This window comes from Theropithecus gelada, chromosome 13, assembly GCF_003255815.1.
Source record: "Theropithecus gelada isolate Dixy chromosome 13, Tgel_1.0, whole genome shotgun sequence".
NCBI classification, from domain to species: domain Eukaryota; kingdom Metazoa; phylum Chordata; class Mammalia; order Primates; family Cercopithecidae; genus Theropithecus; species Theropithecus gelada.
In genome coordinates this window covers 19,311,807-19,333,551 of record NC_037681.1, presented here as the reverse complement: position 1 = coordinate 19,333,551, position 21,745 = coordinate 19,311,807, and the positions used below count along the sequence as shown (strand labels likewise).

The window sequence follows — 21,745 nt, the reverse complement described above, 5'->3', positions numbered from 1 at the left end:
AAAAAAAAAAAAAAAAAAAAAAAAAAAAAAGAGGAAAATGGAGCCCATCTTCCCTCACCAAGAAAGAACATAGGTCTCACACTAATGGTATTAAACTATTTACAAGTACAGAATAAAGAACTTTTTCCTAGCATGGTATTTAGAAACCAAGATCTGGACACTGTATGTGCTCATAGCTATTGTAGTGTCACTGCTTCCAGACCTTCCCAGCAGACAGGGCTAGGAAATGCATGTATATGTTCTAATGCTGGCTGTCACACACAGATGTGTTTATTTCAGTATCTATCTGTATGTATATTAAAACCATGAGTTCATACTACTTCCAACTCTAATCTAACACAGGCTTCATTCCAGCTGTACTACCTTCCTCCTCTGTAGCTTTTTCCAACAGTGAGAAGCTGGCAGAGTCTGAGCACTTTAACCTGCCAGAAGAGGGGGTACAGAGGATGGCTTTGCCTTAAAGGACAAGATTTTGACAGGCACAAGCGAAGGTCATTCCCATGGAGAGAACAGCATGCCTGGAGGCTAGCAGGCAAAGGATATGAGGGGTAAGCCTAAAACGGGGAAGGAACAGGTCTCAAGGGGGCTGAGTCAAACACAACATGTGGCTCACGAAGGTGGTTTTGCCAACATCACATCAATTGTTTCACGTCACCAGGCAGTGGAGAACCACTTGACACTTTGGAGTAGGAGGTGTCAGAACCAAGATTATCTGGGCTTTAGGTCCAGGAGCAAATAGATTGGGTGGGCAGGGAACAAGCTGTGGTCATAAGCTACGGTGGCAGTGGCTGTACTGGAAAAGACCGATGGGAAAAGTACCACACGAGAACCACACCACCTGGTGACTGACAGTGTGGGAGAGACAGGGAAGGCGTCGACGGATAAGGCTCCAACCTGGGAGGTGGGGAACCAGTGGTGCCAACAGAGCCCTGTGGGAAGAACTGGTCTGGAGGGCACCCTAACGTGGAGTTCTCCATGCAAATTCTGCTCTGAGGGCCAGTGCAAGCATAATTGCCCTGTGACCACAAAGCCTCACAAACAGCCTTGGCAGACAGGCCTCAGTACTCTCTCCACTCTTACCTCATCTCCTTGGTCCTGGGCCCTCCCTTGGCCCCCACAAACCCCAACTGACTACAACACACTGCTCTGGTCACCATCCTTCTATCACTGGCCATCCATCTCCTAGGACACAGCTAACAATCCTCCACGTACCAGCTTAACCCACCTTTTTGGTTCATCTCACACAATGGCCACAGACCAGTGATCCTTCCCTGCTGACTGGGCATTGGGTCTCTGCCTTCCTCTCTAGCCCCACTGGTCCCAGGTGCCTTTTTTTTTTTTTTTTTTGAGACGGAGTCCTGCTCTGTCGCCCAGGCTCACTGCAAGCTCCGCCTCTGGGGTTCACACCATTTTCCTGCCTCAGCCTCCCATGTAGCTGGGACTACAGGTGCCTGCCTCCATGCCCGGCTAATTTTTTTTGTATTTTTTAGTAGAGACAGGATTTCACTGTATTAACCAGGATGGTCTCAATCTCCTGACCTGGTGATCCACCTGCCTCGGCCTCCCAAAGTGCTGGGATGACAGGCGTGAGCCACGGTGCCCGGCCAAGTCCCAGGTGCTTCTTTGGGCTCTCACATCTGCTTGGAATGACTGCCCCTCCCTGGCTAACCTCTGGGCCCTTGCAAGTCAGCCTGCCCCACCTGTTGGACTAGACGCCTATTGCCTCGGCTCCGCCAACTCTTACTAAAATGGCCCATCTCTCTTACTCCCCTGACCTGTGTATTTGTTAGGGCAAGGATATAACTTGTTGACCACTGGCCCCAAAGACACGGTACCATCCCGGACACACTGTAGATGCTTAAACACTTAAGAAAGGCAGCCTGGTTCTGCTTCCCTTGGTGGACTGCAGCAGGGGAGGTGACAGGTGAGGGAAATATGCTCCAGGGTGAGAGCCCGGCCTCCTGAGGCCTCTCGTGCCACGTTGCCCGGCCAACCACTGAAACCCTCACGCTGCTGAGCTAGAGCCAGTGCCATGCTGCATTTGCTCTGGTCCTTTCTCTGAAAGTCCCCAGGGATGGAAGAGCAAACAACAGCACAGACAGCCACAAGAAAACAGCCACACACTGGGCCTTGTCCATAATTATTACTACAATGATTTACAAAAGTTTTTTTTCAGGCAACTGTGTTAAATTATTGTACATATCTGACAGAGGGAGGTGGGGCCCTGGCCACAGCAAAAGTGACGACCTCTTTCTTGGGTGAGGTGAGAGAAGAAAATGTCCCCCACCCCCTTTTAGGTCTGACTCCTTATTAAGTGGCTTCCCTTCAATAAATGATGAGCATCAACCCTTTCCCGCCCAGGGTGCCAAGGGTAGAGGGAGGAGCAAGTCGATGAAGTGCTCCGAGGGGAGAGTGCAGCAGCTCCGGCCACCTTGCAACCTCTGCCCTGGCTCCGAAGGGCCTGACCCTGGGCTGCACCCCCTTGCTGGGGACGGAAGACCATTCAGTACTGAGCCCTCCACCAGGGCATCTACCCAGGAAGACAGGACAGAGTGTGGAAGGGGCTGTGCCACCCTGTCGGGTCACGAACAGGAGGTGGCAATGGACGTGCTGACACACCAGCGGGAGCTGCTGGACGCCCCTCCAGCCCACTCCCCAAACTGGCTACACAGGCATCCAGGCATTCTGGCCCTGGAGCTCGGGGAGGCAGCCCTGAGAGTCAGAGCAGGGAACCACAGGCCTAGCTGGCCCTGCCGGGGGGGATACCCAGAACAGCCCGACGTGGCACTCAATTCCCACGCGCCAGCTCAAGGCTCCTGTCCATGCAGCTCAATGTTACTCATATGTGCGTGTCATGTGTGTGTAGAGGGGAAGGCTGCAGGGGGGCACTGTCGTGCCGCCCACCCAGGGGTTCAGGGCATGCAGGGGACCCTAAGCCAAGTATGCGAGCCCAGACCAAAAAGGGTTAAAGGCTCTGGCTGCCCTCCCTCCCCCTCTCCCAATGTGCCCTGCCCTCCTCGGGCACTAGAAGGTTTTGCGATGAATAGCACGGGAGCCATCCTCTTCATACTCCTTTTTGGACACCCACATCTTCTTAAAAGTGTCCAGCGAAGCCAGGATGGAGCCGCTGTGGGGATGGAGGGATAGTGTTGCTGTGGACCTGTCGGGGAGCCAGCCACCTTCCTGGGCGCTCAGAGTTCCGTTTCCCTAATTTGGGAGGGAGATCCACCCACCTCCACCTGGCCTGGGCCAACCCCGGGAGGAGCATCCAGGGTAAGGTGGTCTCTTCCCAGCGCCCTCCCCTGAGCCCCGCCTCACCCAATCCACGTGGAGTACAGCCGTTCCTGCGGGGCTGAGATCTAGAGGGAGGAAGTGGCCACGTCACTGTGGGTCCCCACCCAGAAGCCATCCTCCCAGCCTTGGGGTCACCTCCCCAGGTCCTGAAGCCTGACAGCAAAGGCATCAGCTGGGGAGTGGTAGCAGGGGCCCTGGGAGGAGCAGGGCTGGGTGGACGCGAGCCAGTGAGCAGGTCTAGAGGCAGCACCCACCCTTCCTCCCCATGCTGAGGCTGCCGGCGCCCCAGCGCCCCAGGGGGAGTCTCTGTAACCTCACCTTGATTTTGACATCCTTTGGAGCAAGCTTCTTCACTTCACTGAGTAATCGGTCTCCGAAGCCTGTGAACACAAAGCTGGTTGAGCCTGGGGTCTATACCCGGCCTCCACGCTGCTAGCTCCCACACCCAACCTTCAGGGCCCCCAGCTACTGCTGGCCTTCTATCAGCAGCTCTCCCCAGGATGAAGGGCATGGCTGAGAAATGATCCAGCCCCATGGCTGCCTGTGGGCCCTGCATCCTCGCAGAGGCAGCGTGAGATGAAGCCACACGGGCTCCCTGCTCAACACTCACAATACACTTGAGAGCTTGTGTAAACTTCTCCTCTATTCAGAGTAAACAAAATTTATTTTTAAATCTTGGTCTGTTAAAAAAAACTTGTTCACTGAGCACCACCAAAAAGCCAACAGAAAATGGCTCTGGGCGGAGGTGCACTCGCTGAAGGTCCAGCTGCCCTCGCCTCACCACCACCAACTCCCGGGCCACAGTACCTTTGAAAAGCGTCGAGCCACCCGAGAGCACGATGTTGGCGAACAGTGTCCGACGCAGGTCCATGTCGGACTTGTGTATGGCGAAGGCCAGCACCTCATGGAGCCCCTCACTCTCATCCCCTACAAGGTCCGGCTGGAACAGCAGCTCGGGGGCCCGGAATCGGGCAGGCCCCACCTTAAGTGGACAAGATTGAGGCAGACAAGCTTCCCGGAGAAGCTGGCCACCCCTTCCCCCAGGCTGGGCATTGGCTGCCACTCCAGTGCCAGGCCCGGCCACTTACATCGAGCGTGCTGCCGTCTGGCAACGTGTACTGCACCTTCTCCGTCTCCAGAGCCTCATCCTTCTGCGGGTTGATGGACAGGTAGCAGGCTCGCTGCGGGGGCGGGGACACAGCCCTCAGAAGGCTGCACCTGGGACACCCGTGCCTTGGTGCCACCCTTTCCTCACCCCAGGTCGTGTCCACACCCTCTTGCCCCTCGTCACCTCTTTGATTGTCCGGACAACCTCAAACTCAGCCGAGGTATGGAAGTCAACCCCTTCCTTGCGCAGCAGGAGTCGGAGGTAGCGGGAGACGTCGCGGCCGGCAATGTCCACCCGCATGATGGAGTGAGGCATGGCAAAGCCCTCATAGATGGGCACGGCGTGAGTGACCCCGTCCCCCGAGTCTAGAACCACTCCTGTCGTGCGTCCCGTTGCGTACCTGTCACCAGGTCAGCATCCCCTCACCTCAGCCACTGAGGCACGGGGACCTCCTCACCCAGGGGAGGAACCCTGGCACGTCTGCATTATCTAGTCGGAACAAAGGGCACGAGGGACTCCCTAGAGGAAGAGTCATCAAGGGGCTGTTTTTCCAGGGAAGTCAGACCCTGGTCATGGTGAGCAGGAGGGCGGCACAGGGAGGACGGGACTCAGGGAGGCCAGGCTGAGGGGGCACTCACAGACTGAGCACAGCCTGCATGGAGATGAACAGTGCCGGCACGTTGAAGGTCTCAAAGAACACCTCTGCCGCCTTCTCCCGGTTCTTACTTGGGTTGAGCGGGGCCTCCGTGAGGAGCACAGGATGCTGCGAGGGTGGGACGGTTGTAGGCATGCAAGGAGGCAACTTGCAAGGCCCTAAAAGGCTCTTTCCAGAGAGCCACACCCACCCGCTGGCGCACAGGCGGCTCAGCCTCCTACCCCTCCTGAGGGCACCATCCCTTTATCTGCTGGCAGTTACTCTTCCGGAGACCCGGCTCTCTTTGGAAGATTCTGCCTAGCAGCCACGGGGCATGCATGCGCACCCAGACACGCACGGAAAGGCAGCAGGCCCTCCAGAAATGCAGAGGGGAAATGTGGGAGCCTGGCGAGGAGGGACGCGGAGGAGAGGGGCACAGCCAGGAGAATGCGGAGCATGCGGAAGGGGCAGCTGTCACACCTCCTCTGAGAAGGTCTGCAGCTGGTCCTTCGAGTAGACGTACTGCCAGATGCGTTCCATGTCATTCCAGTCTCGCACCACGCCGTGCTCCATGGGGTAGCGGATGGTCAGCAGCCCCCGGTGCTCCTGGCGGGGTGGGAAGAGGGTGTGGCACCCGACCCTTGCTCACTGGCTGCTTTCCACCCTCCTGGAAGCTGCCCCTCACCTGCCCTGACCAGAACCACCCCTGCCCACTGGGTGTCCCAGGGTCTGTGGCGGGTCCTGAACTCAGCATGGGTTCACTTGCCTAATAGCTTCTTAGGCTCTCAGAGCCCAGCTAGCTTCGGCTGGGGGGATCGGAGAGGGTGGCAGCATATCCCCCAACATCTGTAGACCCTCTTCTTCCCCGTTCCCGCTGCCGGCACGTCCCCCACATTCTCCTCACACTCTGCCAGTGCCGGCGCCTTGCAGCCGCCCAACATGGCCCCTCCGGGGCCACCTGTGCACCCTGACCTGTGCCTCTTCCCCCAGCCCTTTGGCCGGTCCTCACCAGTCCCCTGCATGCACTGATGTGCTGCTTCCACCTGCCCTTCCATGTCCCCCTAGGCATGGCCCTTCTCACCGAGCTCAGCTTCTCACTTAGCTCCTCTCACCACCTCGGCTCCTATGGACCCCACCTGCGAGACCCCCACCTCCGCACCTCCAGCTCAGGCCTCCCCTTTCTGGGCCCAGAACCAGGCATGCCCCACGCCCCGGCAATGCTCCTCAGGCACCTAAACTGCCCTTGGCCAAGCTCAGCTTCCTGTTCTCCCCACACCCACACACGCTCTCCTGAGGGTCTGATCAGGCCGTGCAGTCCCCTGGTGGGGCACCCCGGCTACAGTGTGAGAGGAGGCCCCACGGCCTCATTAGAACACACATCAAGTGTGTGATTCTGACTCTTGTATCACTTTTTAATTGGTTCTTGGTTCTGTAGCTTTCAAATAGCTTCTAAAAGACAGGACACGATGAGCTCTACCCATGCTCCCCAGAAGAGGAACCGTGGCCCCATCTCAGGGCAAGGTGCCCCTGCACAGCACTTCCCAGCCGGAGCCTGGAGGAGGTGCCCGGGAGGTCACCAGCAGAGGCTCAAGAACATGGGTCTCTCACATATGCCATGCCCCTGCAACTGAGGACCCCACACCCAGGGAAAGGCAGGCTCCTCGGTGTTACCTCTGCTTTTGGTCCGATGAAGAGGTCCCCCTCCAGGGCTCCAGCCATCACCCGCATGTGCTTGGGCCGCCCGACACTGTGAGGACAGATAACGTCAGCAAGGAGGGCAGGGGGCATGGTGGAGCTTGTGTCCAGAAAAAGTGAAATCCAACCACAGCTGCCCAGAGGGTACTGGCCTCCGAACACCAGGATGTGGCTGGGGGAGCACAGGTTGGAACTGGGGCCTATAGGGTTTGGGGCTAGAGAGGGGGCCTAGGCAGGATGAGAAGCTTAGGGTCGGAAGGCATGGTCAGCACAGACAGTTGCGTGTCTGAGCACCAGAACCCAGTCCTCCATGGCCCAGCCCTTGTAGAGGGTCAGCTTCCTGCAGCCACAGTGACTCGGCCCACGCTCCTGACTTCGGTGGGGCAGGGCTGCTGTCACCATCCACAGACTGAGGGAGGACAGCCCCAGGAAGCTGGGTGGAGGCTCCCTTGTGCACCCTGCTCTCACTCAGTCAATGCCACCCTACCCCACCGCCAGGGTTTCGGGATCAGAGATTCACTTCTTGGAAACTGTAGGATCTGATGAGCTACCACTAAAGGCAAAGGAAACTCTAATTATACCCACGCAGTCAGAAAGGAATGCTGAAGCTCGACAGGGAGCACCACGCTAGCTCTGTCCAAGACCAGGCCGGGCTCTGGCTACCCTGCCACCTGGGGGGATCTAGGACCCCCTGCTGCCTCCTGCCTTTCGGCCACTCATTCCCAAGCCTCCAGGAAGACGTGCTCCTGAGGGCAACTTTCCCAATAGGCTCGCAGCGGGTGCGAGGGGCACCCCAGGCTCTCTGGGTTTGCAATTCTCTCTTACTCCCGCCTCCACCAGTACCACACGGGGCAAAGGATCCCCTCTTAACTGAAACAAGACATTTTCTAGAGTCTGCAAACAAGTCCAGCAGAAAACCCCTTCAGGGAGGAAAGGGTGGCTGTGCATCTAATTCCTCACTCCTCCTGATCTGCGTTTAGGGCTCCCCTTGGACGTGTCTCCCTTTATTCTTGCTGCTGCTACCACACCCCATCCCCAGGGAAATACTGGCTGCTTTTCCTCCTTGCTGGCTCAACAAGACCAAACTGAGAGACTCCAAAGACAAAGAGGAACCCTAGAACGCTTAGTCTTGTTCTTTCAGTGCTCTCTCAAGAGTGTCAACCTCACAAATTTGGTGTTTTCCATACAGGTCAGGGCAAAAATTGTCTTCAAAGAGTGCTGTGACAGAAGGCTAACATTCTCACACAAGATAAACAGAAGGACTGAGGCTGCTGCCCGAGCCACACTTACTAGTTTGGGAAACAGTATTTGGGAATCTGGTCTCCTGCAAAGCCGGCTTTAATCACCCCCGAACCCTGCAAGGAAAAACAAAGTTTAACGGCCCATGTGCACCACCAGATGAAGCCAGTCCCCTGCAATGGAGACGGCTGGCTGCCCTGTCAAGGCAGGCCAAGGAGGAAGCCAGGGACCCTGCCAGGATCATTTACAAGTACATCAATGGTTCAAGACTGGGAGCAATTTTGTATCCTCCTGCCCTGGCAACATTTGGCAACGTCGGGCAGCTGGGGAGAAGGGACATGCAGTGGGGGATGCTATTAGCATCTAGTGGGCAGAGGCCAGGGATGCTGCTAAACATCCTACAATGCACAAGTGAGCCTGCACTACCAACAATGAGCTAGCCCAAAATGTCAATAACACAGAGAGAAACCATGAAGGGCACCTTCCTCTGCACACCTCATGGTCGGCTCCAGCAGGAGGATTCCATAGCACATGCTACTCCCAAAAGCTAGAAGAAACCCCTCTGCATGGGTTTTTGTTTTTTTTTTTTTTTTTTCCAACAGCTTCCCTCTCCCCCAAGAATCCAGAAGGCATGGAACACGGACTACCTACAGGACCTGCTGGAGAAGACCAACGGGTGCATGGGATGACTGGCAGCTCCCCTCATGTGGCTTCCCCAGAGACTACTAGGAGAACCTGCTCCTATCGCTGCCCCCACCTGGCAGCTGGACTTAAGGATCCCCCAAAGAACGGGGCAATTAGAAACCTCCCACCCAGCGAAGGGGCCAGCTTCTCAACGCAGCTCCACCGCTCTTCATCGCAACCCTCTGAGTCTGCAGCAGAAACAAACATCTCCAAGTTACAGAGGAGAGGCTGGAATCTCCAAGGGGCCTAGTGGTAGCCCTTTGAACTTAGAAGCCTGTTGATTAGCCCATACGAGTTATTTGCACATCAAGAAAGGAGGTAACCTGCTCTTTCCTGCAGCGTCCCGCTGGTGTGACAGCACGTCGCCAAGCTCAGTGCTAGCCTCCTCATTAAACACCCTCTGCTGTGACTCAGGAAGCCCACGTGGGTACTCCAGAACAGACAGCCATTCAGGGACCCCACGGGGTCATGTGGGAGGGAGACAGATCCCAGAAAGAGCAGAAGTGAGTCATTACCAAAAACTCCAAGGCCCGCACACCAGACGCAGACACCCAGCTAGGGGCAGACTCAAAGATCCCAGCCCTTATCTTCTCCCCGTATCAGAGCTCCGAGGCCAGAAATCTTCCTACGGTAGCTGAAAGCAAGCCGAGCCCCACTGCCGAAGGCCAAAACCACAGGACGCCTGACATCTTTCCTCTGAGGCTTCCAAATGATCACCCCAAATAGCTTGCTGATACTGGGAAGAGTGGCCATGAACTCTCCATTGCCCTGCTGGCTGTGAAATGTTTGCCCAGCACAGGGAGCATTTAAGGAGAAAGTCAAAGTAGCCAAGAGGCAAACCAGATGGTGGTGGACATGTGGGTGACAGAGTATCCTGCATTTGTTGCCTCGGGGTGCAGCCCCAAAGATGAAGCCAGCAGTGTGCAAAGGACAAATGCCACCCCACCTCCGCCAGGCAGCCAGAGCCAGGGCCGAAGGACGGGGAAAGGGACTGGGGTTGAAATCTGCCCAGGGACCGCACTCTCAGCTGAGAAGGGTCCGGGGCGCGTCCCCGCCCGGCCGCCCGGCTGACACTCAAGCTCTCCTGAACTTCCCCGCCCGGCTCGGGGAGGGGTCGGGGAAGGGGCTCTGCAACGCGGGCGAGGGGGCTCGCCCCATGGCCGGCCTTACAGGGCCAAGTGGGCGCGCGCCCCCGGAGCGACGCCAGCGGCCCGGCGGTGGCGACGGCCAAGCAGTGAGCGGAGCACGCGCCGAGGCGGGCGGGGGTCTCTCCCTGCGCCGCCGCGTGCGCCCCCGGGGGCGGGGCGCCCGCCCTCCCCCTGGCTGCCGGGCCTCACGTTGTCGATGACCACGGGCTGGTTGGCGATGATGTCGTAGGACTCCATGGCCGGGCCACGCCGGCCCTGCCCAGCAGGCGGGCTGCAGGAGGGACCGGAGGGCGGGCGGGCGGGCGGGAGGACCGGGACAGCGGCGGCTCCCGACGCGGCGCCGCGCCCCTCCCTCCCCGAGCGTGCAGCCTACGCGAGCCCCGCGGGGCTTCCTGGAGGGCGGGCCCCGCGGCCAATCACCGCTCCCACCTGGTCCGATTGACAGCAGGCGCCCGGGGCCGCCAGCGCGCAGGGGGCGGGGCCTCCGGAGGCTGGCCAGCCAATTGAGGTCATCCGGAAAAAAGTGGTCGCGGTGTTGCCAAGGTAGGCTGCGCAGCGTGGGGGATGATGTCATGGCTCCGTCTTAAAGGAGACGCGGGCGGCAGAAAGTGGAGCTGGGCTGGTGTGCGGGCGCGGCCGGAGTCAGTGGAGCTGCAAAAATTCACCGGTCCAGGAAGACGTCTTTTCCGCGTCCCAGCACCTCGGGCCACGCTCCTTCCTGAGAGCGCCCTCTCCAAGGATGCTGGCCCTGGATATTTCGCCCAAAGTATTTATGTTTTCTTTTTTTCTAGATAAGGTGTCTTGTTCTGTCGCCCAAGCTGGAAACCTTGGGCTCAAGCGATCCTCCCGCGCCAGCCAATAAGGGTGGACTACAGGCGCGCACCGCTGCCCTCAACTTATTTATCTACCTATTTATTTATTTATTTTTACTGAAATAGGCTCCGTAGAGACTGTTAAAGATTGTCAATGCCGACTATATTGCAAGTCGTCACGGTGGGGTATTGGGAAAAGGTTTCAATTAGCAATAATCGTGCTTCGCATAAACCTCATTGGCCACCTTACGGCCACCGCGCAACGCTAGCTAATTAAAACAATTTTTTTTTTTTTTTTTTTTTGAGACGAGATCTCGTTATGTTGCCCGGGCTAGTCTCCTAGAAATTAAGCAATCCTCCCGCTTAGGCCTTCCAAAGCGTTGGGATTACAGGCGTCAGCCACTGCGCACGACCCCATAATATTTCCTCGTTGAGCACTAAAGAAAAGATCCTTTTCCTCATAAAAATCACAGTTTCGTGGTATTTTGGTCCTGGCATTTCTTGAGCACCTGCTCTGCGCCTGCGGAGCACTTCTGTCCACTTTACATAGGTTATATTAAATCCTTACAACAATATCAGGTAGTTGTCTTATTACTCCCATTTTTCAGTCAAGGTCTTCACACTTTGGTAACCTGCCCAAAATTATTGGGCGGGGAATTGGCATGCAGGTAGCCCCCTGCGCGCACTGGATTCAGCTGCTTCAAGAGTGCAAGGTACTTGAGTTCTACATTTGTTTACCAAACGGATCCATAGTTATTTCCCTGTAGAGATACCTCTCCCAATGGGTTGTGAACTTAAAATCTGTAAAATTGAAGCACAGTGTTATATGGAAATGTGCAGAAATCACAAGTGTGCATGTACATTTCAATGACTGATTAAAATGTGTACACACTTGTATAACCACCGCTGAGTTCAAGAAACAACATTGTTGCTGGAAGAGGGGTCCCGATCCAGACCCCAAGGGCGGGTTATTGGATCTTGCCCAGAAGAAATTCAAGGCAAGTTGCAGAGTACAGTGAGAAGTGATTATTTATTGAAAGCTACTCAGTTACAGAGTAGGCTATCCTCAGAAAGCAAGAGGGGGAACACACCCTCTTTATTTTATTTTGTCTTTTTTTTTTTTTTTTCCTTTTTGTGGAGAACAGGGTCTCGCTATATTACCCAGGCAGGTCTCGAACTCCTGGGCTCAAGCTGTCCTCCCGCCTCTGCCTCCCTGAGAGCTGGGATTACAGGCGTGAGCCACCGCCCCTGGCCACCCTCTTTATTTTAAACTCTTCTTATATAGGGGTCTTACCTCTGTAAAAACTAAGCTATGTCTATATGAGGGTGGGCTGACAGCATAACAAAATTTAGTACTTTTTGATTTAAAGAAAGTTATCCTTGGCATTTTAATGCATAAGTACATCAAAGCATGACTCTCTCTCTCTATATATATATATATATTTTTTTTTTTTTTAAATTTTTTTTTTTTTGAGACAGGGTCTCACCCTGTTGCCCAAGCTGGAGTGCAGTTGCCTGATCTCAGCTCACTGCAGCCTCCACCTCCCAGGCTCAAGCTATCCAACAGCCTCAGCCTCCCGAGTAGCTGGGACCACAGGTGTGCACCACCATGCCCAGCTAATTTTTTTGTAGTTTTAGTAGAGACGGGGTTTTGCTATGTTGCCCAGGCTGGTCTCAAACTCCTGAGCTCGAGCAGTCCACCCACTTTGGACTCCCAAAGTGCTGGGATTACAGGCGTGAGCCATTGAATCCTGTAACTATAACTATCTTAAATCATATATTGTTAGGCAATATTGGAGCATCTGGACATTTTGTTGTCGTAGGAGTTTGTCTTTGCAGGCATTACTAAACTGCTCTTTTAGCCATAGCATCTTATTACCATGGGTCAGGACTGGCAAAGAATGTGCCTTGCTAGTTTTAAGATGGAGTTGGGGCCGGGCACAGTGGCTCATGTCTGTAATCCCAGCAATTTGGGAGACTGAGGCGGGCAGATCGCGAGGTCAGGAGATCGAGACCATCCTGGCTAACACGGTGAAACCCTGTCTTTACTAAAAATACAAAAAAGTAGCTGGGCGTGGTGGCACGCATCTGTAGTCCCAGCTACTCGGGAGGCTGGGGTAGGAGAATCGCTTGAACCCAGGAGGCGGAGGTTGCAGCGAGCTGAGATCACGCCACTAGCCTGGGCGACAGAGTGAGACTCCGTCTCAAAAAAAAAAAAGAGAAAAAGATGGAGTTGGGATGGGCATGGTAGCTCATGCCTGTAATCCCAGCACTTGTGGAGCCTGAAGTGGGTGGATTGCTTGAGCCCAGGAATTTGAGACCAGCCTGGACAACATGGCAAAACCCTGTCTCTACAAAAAATACAAAAATTAGCCAGGCATGGTGTTGTGCACCTGTAGTCCCAGCTACTCCAGAGGCTGAGGTGGGAAGTTGGCTTGAGCCTGGGAGATGGAGGTTGCAGTGAGCCCAGATCGCACCATTGCACTCCAGCCTGGGTGACAGAGCCAGACCATATCTCAAAAAAAAAAAAAAAAAAAAAAAAAGATGCAGTTGATTTTAAAATGGTGTCACCCTGTCTCTCCTAGGCTTCTGTTTTCTTAACAGTGGGAACAGCCACCCATCAGCTCCTACCCCTTGGTCTCTGACCTGTTCCTCCTCCGAGGTGACCTCTGTCCTTAATTTTGAAAACATATTAGTGTTGCCCATATCTGAACTTTATGCAGATGAAGTCATCGGTATGTATTCATTTGCATCTAGTGTCTATACATTCATAAAATCGATCACTGTGTAGCCATTAAAAATAATGAGAGAGTGCTATATAATTTCATATGAAACATACCAGGACACATTGCTCAGTAAAAGCAAAGAGAAAGCAGACACCGAGCATAGACTGTTATATGCATGAGTGTCTCTGAACGGTATATGAGGCACCTTCAGGCCTCTTTTTTTTATTATTTATTTTTTTGAGACAGTCTTTCTCTGTTGCCCAGGCTGGAGTGCAATGGCCCAATCTCAGTTCACTGCAAGCTCTGCCTCCCAGGTTCACGCCATTCTGCTGCCTCAGCCTCCCGAGTAGCTGGGACTACAGGCACCCACCACCACGCCTGGCTAATTTTTTGTATTTTTAGTAGAGACAGGGTTTCACCATGTTAGCCAGGATGGTCTCGATCTCCTGACCTTGTGATCCGCCCACCTCGGCCTCCCACAGTGCTGGGACTACAGGCGTCCGCCACCACACCCAGCTAATTTTTTGTATTTTTAGTAGTGATGGGGTTTTACTGTGTTAGCCAGGATAGTCTCGATCTCCTGACCTCAAGTGATCTGCCCGCCTCGGCCTGCCAAAGTGCTGGGATTACAGGCGTGAGCCACCGCACCCGGCCTGAAGATGATTGTCTTATAACAACCTATGTAACCCTTTTCATTTTTCCTTTAAAAAATGTCTTCCTTTACCTCGTGGAGCACATCCATTCCCATCCATTGCTTATTCCCATTGCAATGCCTGTTCCTGAATAAACATCGTTGTTTTTTTAGAGATAGAGTCCATTGCTTTACTGCAATCTCACCAGTCTCCTGTCCCCAGGGCACTCCCACCCCTGGGTATTTGTACTGATCAACCAGGTTACACTTTTAGCATTTTCAAACTCAGGGTGGAGATTTTAGACCCTCTTAAACCTCCAGGTTTCCTCGTTGCGAAGGCCAGCGGCAGAAGCAAAAGAGATGGAGCCCAGGTTAGCGTTTATTTTTCTATTTACTGGTCATTTGGAATTTGGACATTTTCTGTCTTCTGGTTATGGTGAGGGTGTGGGTTTTGTGTTGTTTTACATATTCTTTTTGTTATTTTTTGTTCTGGATTTTGTTTTTGTTTTGGAAGGTATTTTAGAGGAATGAGATTTCTGCAGCTGCCATGACCTGCTGTTACAGATTACGTGGTGCCCCTTCTTCTTCATATGTTGAAGTCCTGGCCACCCTGCCGAACCTGAGAATGTGACTGTATTTGGTGATAGGGCCTTTACAGAGGAAATCAAGTTAAAATGAGGTAACTGGGGCAGGCCCTAATCTGATGTAATCCTGTGCTCTTAGAAGAGGAAACGTGGACTCAGGTGTGTATGGAGGGAAGATGGCGTGCAAGCCCAGGGAGAAGATGGCCATCTGAGCCCACGTCCTGGAACAGGGACTTCCCTCACAGCCTCAGAGAAAACCAGCGCTGCTGACGTCTTGATCTCAGACCTCCAGCCTCCAGAACTGGGAGACGATTCAGTCAGCTCCTACACAACACAGGGTTGAATTGTGCGGGTCCACTTCTATGCAGATTATTTTATTTTTTCTTTTTTGAGACAGAGTCTCTCTCTGTTGCTCAGGCTGGAGGGTAGTGGTGTGATCTTGGCTCACTGCAGCTTTCACCTCCCAGGTGCAAGTGATTCTCCTGCCTCAGCCTCCCAAGTAGCTGGGACTGTGGACACTTGCCACCACACCTGGCTAATGTTTGTATTTTTAGTAGAGAAGGGGTTTCACCATGTTGGTCAGGCTTGTCTTGAACTCCTGACCCCAAGTGATCTGTCTGCCTCGGCCTCCCAGATTGCTGGGATTACAGGCGTGACCCACCGTGCCTGGCCCTATATAACTCTTTGTGCGAGTTTTTACCGCTAAGATATCTGCCATGTGGCCGGGCGCGGTGGCTCACGCCTGTAATCCCAGCACTTTGGGAGGCCGAGGTGGGTGGATCACGAGGTCAGGAGATCGAGACCACAGTGAAACCCCGTCTCTACTAAAAATACAAAAAATTACCCGGGCGTGGTGGCGGGCGCCTGTAGTCCCAGCTACTCAGGAGCCTGAGGCAGGAGAATGGCGTGAACCCGGGAGGCGGAGCTTGCAGTGAGCCAAGATCGCGCCACTGCACTCCAGCCTGGGCGACAGAGCGAGACTCCATCTCAAAAAAAAAAAAAAAAAAGATAGCTGCCGTGTTAGCCAGGGAACACACACTGTGAGAACATGAAGCCTCAAGGGCAGGGCTGGCTACACAATCTGTGGGACCCAGTACAAAATCAACATGGAAAAAAACTAGAAAAAAGTGTAGTACAAGGTACTAAAATGGAAAGGTTTTTCCTTTGAAAACAGTTTAATACTTATAAAATATTATAGAGGGAAATAGTGACACATGAGTAACAAAATGGGCATATCAATTGGTCTGTGCTATTTTGGTGTTATAATTTTACCTAATACAATAAATAGCAACACTTTGTTAGTGAGACGGGGTTTCACCATGTTGGCCAGGCTGGTCTGGAACTCCTGACCTCAGGCTTCCAAAGTGCTGGGATTACAGGTGTGAGCCTCCGCACCTGGCTGTGATGTCTTGATTGATCACAGGATTTTTCTAGCTATTCTAACTACTTCCAATTTGCTTCAGCCAATTTAGTTGAGTTTCTGTCACTTGTGACTTCAGAGTCCTGGTTAATATCCTGTTGCCCTCAGGACATGCGGGATGGATGAAGGCACCAGGGAGCCGAGGGAAGTGAGCGGAGAGGCAGTCACTTCAGGGCCACCAGCATGGCTCCTGTCACTGTCCACAGACACAGGCCCTTCCCCTTCTCACGGGCAAGCAGGCCCCACCTCACTTCCGGGTGTGACTTCACAGACCGTCAGGTTCCGTGGTACCCTGGAGTCCACAGCCGCTGAGTCTGAAGGGTCTTCAGAAGACTGGCTTCTCCCTGATGGTTCATGGACTAAGGCAAAGATGAGCAGAGCCATGGCCCTCTTCTTTGTGCTCTGCTGGATCCAAGGTATGTTGCTGTGGCAGCTGGAGAGAAACATGGGCCTCGCCTCCAGCCTAAGTGGGGCAGAGGAGGGCGTTCCCTCGCACAGTGGGGAGCGCAGATGCTCTACCTACTCCACCTTCTTTACCTCCCCAAATTTACCCTTCAGGGTTTATTACTTGGGATAAGGGGGTAACTGAAAACATTTTCCTAACTTTGAAGCTATCTCAAAATTCAGAGCTCTATAGGAGGGTAGCATACATCCATATTTTAACTTTTCATTGTAAGAATTTCCAAACATCTGCAAAAGTAGAAAGATTAGTATAAAGAACCACCATGTGCGGCCGGGCGCGGCGGCTCACGCCTGTAATCCCAGCACTTTGGGAGGCCGAGGCGGGTGGATCACGAGGTCAGGAGATCGAGACCATCCTGGCTAACACGGTGAAACCCCGTCTCTACTAAAATTACAAAAAATTAGGTGAGTGTGGTGGCAGGCGCCTGTTGTCCCAGCTACTTGGGAGGCTGAGGCAAGAGAATGGCGTGAACTCTGGAGGCGGAGCTTGCAGTGAGCAGAGATTGCGCCCCTGCACTCCAGCCTGGGTGACAGAGCGAGACTCTGTCTCAAAAAAAAAAAAAAAAAAAAACAGCATTCGGCCAGGTACAGTGACTCAGTCCTGTAACCCCAGCACTTTAGGAGGCCAAGGCAGGAGGATCCCTTGAGCTCCGGAGTTTGCGACAAGCCTAGGCGACAAAATGAGAGCCTGTCTGTATAAAACATTAAAAAATTAGCCATGCATGGTGGTGTGTGCCTGTGGTCCCAGCTACTAGGGAGGCTGAGGTGGGAGGATCACTTGAGCCCAAAAAGTTGAGGCTGCAGTAAGCTGTGATCACACCACTGCACTCAAACTTGGGCAACAGAGGGGGATCCTGTCTCAAAAAAAAAAAGTAGTAATAACTTTATAGAGATATAATATATAATAAAATTCACCCTTAATTTTATTTTCCTATGTATTATTATTATTTTTGAGGCAGGGCCTCCCTCTGTCACCCAGGGCTGGAATGCAGTGACACAATCACAGCTAATTGCAGCCTCCACCTTCCAGGCCCAAGGATCCTCCCTTTAGCCTCCAAAGTAGTTGGGACCACAGGCATGTACCACCACACCCAGCTAATTTTTTAAATTTTTGTAGAAATAGGGATCTCACTATGTTGCCCAAGCTGATCTCAAACTCCAGGGCTCAAGTGATCCTCCTACCTTGGCCTCCCAAAGTGCTGGGATTACAGGCATGAACCACCACATCTGGCCACATTTACCCTATAAAAAGTATATAATTTAGTGGTTTTTATTATACTCACACAGTTGTGAAGCATCACATCACTATCTAATTTTATTTAATTTTTAATTTTTAATTTTTTGAGATGGAGTATAGCTCTCTCACCCGGGCTGGAGTGCAATGGTGATATCTCGGCTCACTGCAACCCCTGCTTCCCAGGTTAAAGCAATTATCCTGCCTCAGCCTCCCAAGTTGCTGGGATTACAGGCGCGTGCCACCATGCCTGGCTAATTTACTAAATTAGTAAATTACTAGTAAATTAGTAATTACTAAAATACAATTTTTAGTAGAGACGGGGTTTCATCATGTTGGCCAGGCTGGTCACGAACTCCTGACCTCAGTGGATCCTCCCGTCTCAGCTTCCTGAGTGGCTGGGACCACAGGTGTACAGCACCATGCCCAGATAATTACTTTTTATTTTTTGTAGAGTCCGAGTCTCCCTATGTTTCCCAGGCTGGTCTCGAACTCCTGACCTCAAGTGATCCTCCCACCTTGGCCTCCCACAGTGCTGGGATTACAGCTGTGAGCCACCGCACCTGGCCTGAATTTTCCTCAAGTTCAAAAAATCCTGATGAAGGTTTGGCTAAAATATTTGGTGAGTTACCCCCCTTCCTGTGGAACCTCAGGCTGGATTTGAAGAGTTGCGTGCATGGCCCTCGTGGTCTCCCAGGTAACCTGTTCCCACTGCTGTGAAGGCAAGGCAGGTGCTCTTCCTTGAGGCTAGAATCTGTTTGTCTATGTGTCAAAGACTCAATAAATTAAGCAAAACAGATGACAAACACCTCAAAAGGACCCTGCTGAGCATGAGTGGAGCAGAGCAGGGCTGCGTGGGAGCTCACTGAGTCTGCAGCATCAGATGCCACCTCACACCATGACACACCTGCCTCGCCAGTTTCTGCTCTGAGGCCCCAAGGCCGAGCTGGACCTCCTCCAGGGGTTCTCAGCCCTAATTGAGTATGAGAACCCCTGGGACAATCCTCTTTTTAACAATTGAGACATTCCACACGCAACCCGCATCAGATTTTGGGGCGTGGGGATAGACCTTCGCATTTGTAGTTTTCTAATCCTCCAGGGGACACTAGGCTGAGACTCACTGGTCCCCACTCTAAACCTTCCATTGAGTGTATGAGAAAAACTGAGGCCCAGGGAAGTCCTCTTTAGCAGAGAGCTGAGACGGAGGAAAGGGTTCTGAACCACAGCTGTCTGCTGAAGGAAGCTGTGCAAATGCCAGTGAAGTCTCTCCTTAGGGTGCCTGGGCTGTGTGTCGGGAGCGAAGGTTGAGGGTCACCTTAGGTGTGAGAAGGAGCAACCGGGACAGTGGCACTGATGCTTCCCCCCGGGTTAGGAGGCATTCGGATCACAGAGCGATGCCTGTTCATTCCTGCTCACAAGGGAGCAGATCTCTCGACACCCGGTGGGTCTCCTTTCCGGCAGCTGTCCGTGTCAGGAGCGCTGGGCCTGCTCCTCCCCATGGAGCCATCACAGAGGCCTCGGGCAGTCTGCATAGACCACTGCCTGGCAGGTGACCAGGAGGGGACGAATGAGCAGATGCAGGCAGAACTTGCAGTCCCCCTCGCTGTGCCCTCAGCACCTGCTGTCTAGGAGGCAGAAGCCTTGTCTCAGCCTTGCAGGTGACCCCGGTGTCTCTGAATGCGGCCCCGTATGTGTAGGAGGCAGGTGATTGCATCTGAAGATGGGAGAAGAGTTGGGGATTTACGAAGCTCCCATCACCCCTCAAGAGCCCCCTGACCGGCCCAGCACCCGCCAGGTGGGCCTTGGCATTGGAGGCCACGGCTCAACTCTGCAGTTCCCTCTGGGCAGCATTTTCAGGGACTCGTAGGTCCCCATGGTCCTCAAGGAGGGGTGGTGAGAGCAGCTCCTCATTGTCCTGGTGACCCTGATGGTTCATTTTCTGGTGTCTCTGTGGTGAGCTCCTGTTACGTCGAGCGAGTAAAAACCACCGAGAACCAGCAGCCCCAGAAATGCACCGAGAATAAATACAGGATGAGTGGGATTTGTGAGGACTGTTTTCTGTGACTTAGCAGGGAAAGCCTGGAAGGGAAGGTAAAACTTCTGCTTCCCAGGGAAGCCAGAAGCCTGAGAACTTAATATATTTCAAAAATGTACCCTCATGGATCAGCAACAGTTTTCCAAAGAAAGAGCTTTCCGAGCTTATAGAATCCGTTCTGCTTTGTTTCTGCCCCCGTGGCTCCCACCCCTGTTTTTGTGGGTGCAGTTTTTTTTTTTGAGACGGAGTCTCGCGCTGTGCCCCAGGCTGGAGTGCAGTGGCGCGATCTCGGCTCACCGCAAGCTCCGCCTCCCGGGTTCCCGCCATTCTCCTGCCTCAGCCTCCCGAGTAGCTGGGACTGCAGGCGCCACCACCACACATGGCTAGTTTTTTGTATTTTTTAGTAGAGACGGGGTTTCACCGTGTTAGCCAGGCTGGTCTCGGTCTCCTGACCTCGTGATCCGCCCGTCTCGGCCTCCCAAAGTGCTGGGATTACAGGCGTGAGCCACTGCGCCCGGCCATGGGTGCAGTTTTCATACAGAACATTTGGACACAGGCTTCAAAACTCTCTGAAGACGGCTTTCCCCTTTGGGTCTGTCAGATCCCGGCAGTCGCGTCCCAGGAAGGGCTGGGGTCAGGCTCCTTGCTCCCCACCCTTCTTCAGTGGCACGAAGGGTGGGGTGGAGGGTGTGAGTCACGTGTGATCTTGGTGTGGGCTGTGGCCGGTCTGCAGCACCCCTTCAATGACTGCTTCAAGGGCTTTTCATGATGCTGTAGCTCATGAGTTAGTGTTTCCTAGAGGCTGTTTCCAGGTGTCTTACGTGTCACACACTGGCCCACCAGGGCTGGAGTGAGATCATGAGCACCCGATTGTTGGTGAAGGGAGTTGACAGAGACATCGAATGTCAGTGAACAGGAGTGACCTTGGGTCTCAGTAAATACTGTAGACAACTGAATCCAGAACCCAGCCTCACCAGCAGGGCCCCCTTCCTCCGGAGGGCTGCTTAGCCGTGTACCTGTGTTCTGGCTGCTGTGGGCCGAGCTGGTTTTCTTTTTTTTTTTTTTGAGAAGGAGTCTCGCTCTGTCGCCCAGACTGGAGTGCAGTGGCCGGATCTCAGCTCACTGCAAGCTCCGCCTCCCGGGTTCATGCCATTCTCCTGCCTCAGCCTCCCGAGTAGCTGGGACGACAGGCGCCCGCCACCTCGCCTGGCTGGTTTTTTGTATTTTTAGTAGAGACGGGGTTTCACCATGTTAGTCAGGATGGTCTCGATCTCCTGACCTCGTGATCCGCCCATCTCGGCCTCCCAAAGTGCTGGGATTACAGGCTTGAGCCACCGCGCCCGGCCAGGCCCAGCTGGTTTTCTTCCCCTCCTGTCTTCCCTGGCCCTTGCTTTGTAGTTCTGTGTGACTGTGTCGTGTCTGGTTATATCTGTGTATACTTCTGCCTCTCCCACTATCTAGATGGCTCGGGGAGGTACACCACACACCAGGTCACCTTCCTCCCTGAACCCCCAGCACCTCGTCCTGTGTCTGTGCAGAGATAAGGCTGGTTGAAAGCTTGTGAATGATCTGAAGTCTTCTACTCTAGTCCAGTCTCCAGGAGCATTGTGATCTTTAGGGGCGTGGGCTTGGTTCCTCTGTACAGTAATGAGTCATAAAAGTGAGTGGTCAAGATCATCCCGGTGAGGGCAGTCCGTGTGGTGCCATAGTTGCTGTACCAGTTAAGAATGTGCCTGGGCCGGGCGCGATGGCTCATGCTTGTAATCCCAGCACTTTGGGAGGCCGAGGTGGGCAGATCATGAGGTCAGGAGATCGAGGCCAGCCTGGCTAACATGGTGAAACCGTGTCTCTACTAAAAATACAAAAACTTAGCCAGGCGTGGTGGCGGGCGCCTGTAGTCCCAGCTACTCCTCAGGAGACTGAGGCAGGAGAATGGCGTGAACCCAGGAAGCAGAGCTTGCAGCGAGCTGAGATCGCACCACTGCACTCCAGCCTGGGCGACAGAGCAAGACTCCATCTCAAGAAAAAAAAAAAAAAAA

General features: G+C 53.6%; 2 protein-coding genes and 1 non-coding gene across 3 annotated transcripts in view; 1 reads left to right on the top strand and 2 right to left on the bottom strand.

Annotated features, from left to right (window-relative positions):
• Positions 1-2,124: 2,124 nt before the first annotated feature.
• Positions 2,125-10,259, bottom strand: ACTR1B (ARP1 actin related protein 1 homolog B). Its single transcript, XM_025354459.1, has 11 exons — positions 9,992-10,259; positions 8,022-8,086; positions 6,708-6,783; positions 5,517-5,642; positions 5,041-5,165; positions 4,586-4,802; positions 4,383-4,475; positions 4,102-4,276; positions 3,613-3,674; positions 3,319-3,359; positions 2,125-3,127 (listed from the first exon to the last, which is right to left on the bottom strand). Exons 1-11 carry the CDS (start codon positions 10,037-10,039, stop codon positions 3,025-3,027), a joined length of 1,131 nt encoding a protein of 376 aa, XP_025210244.1. The 5' UTR covers positions 10,040-10,259; the 3' UTR covers positions 2,125-3,024.
• Positions 10,260-10,740: 481 nt separating this feature from the next.
• On the bottom strand, positions 10,741-10,881 carry LOC112605519. The gene has a single exon (XR_003115497.1). It is a non-coding gene; the product is annotated as a U4 spliceosomal RNA (small nuclear RNA).
• Positions 10,882-16,306: 5,425 nt separating this feature from the next.
• Positions 16,307-21,745, top strand: part of C13H2orf92 (chromosome 13 C2orf92 homolog) — a 35,716-nt gene continuing 30,277 nt past the window's right edge. Inside the window, exon 1 of the mRNA XM_025354570.1 lies at positions 16,307-16,391. Coding sequence (XP_025210355.1) covers positions 16,346-16,391 — 46 coding nt within the window. The 5' untranslated portion in view covers positions 16,307-16,345. The remainder of the gene's footprint in view (positions 16,392-21,745) is intronic.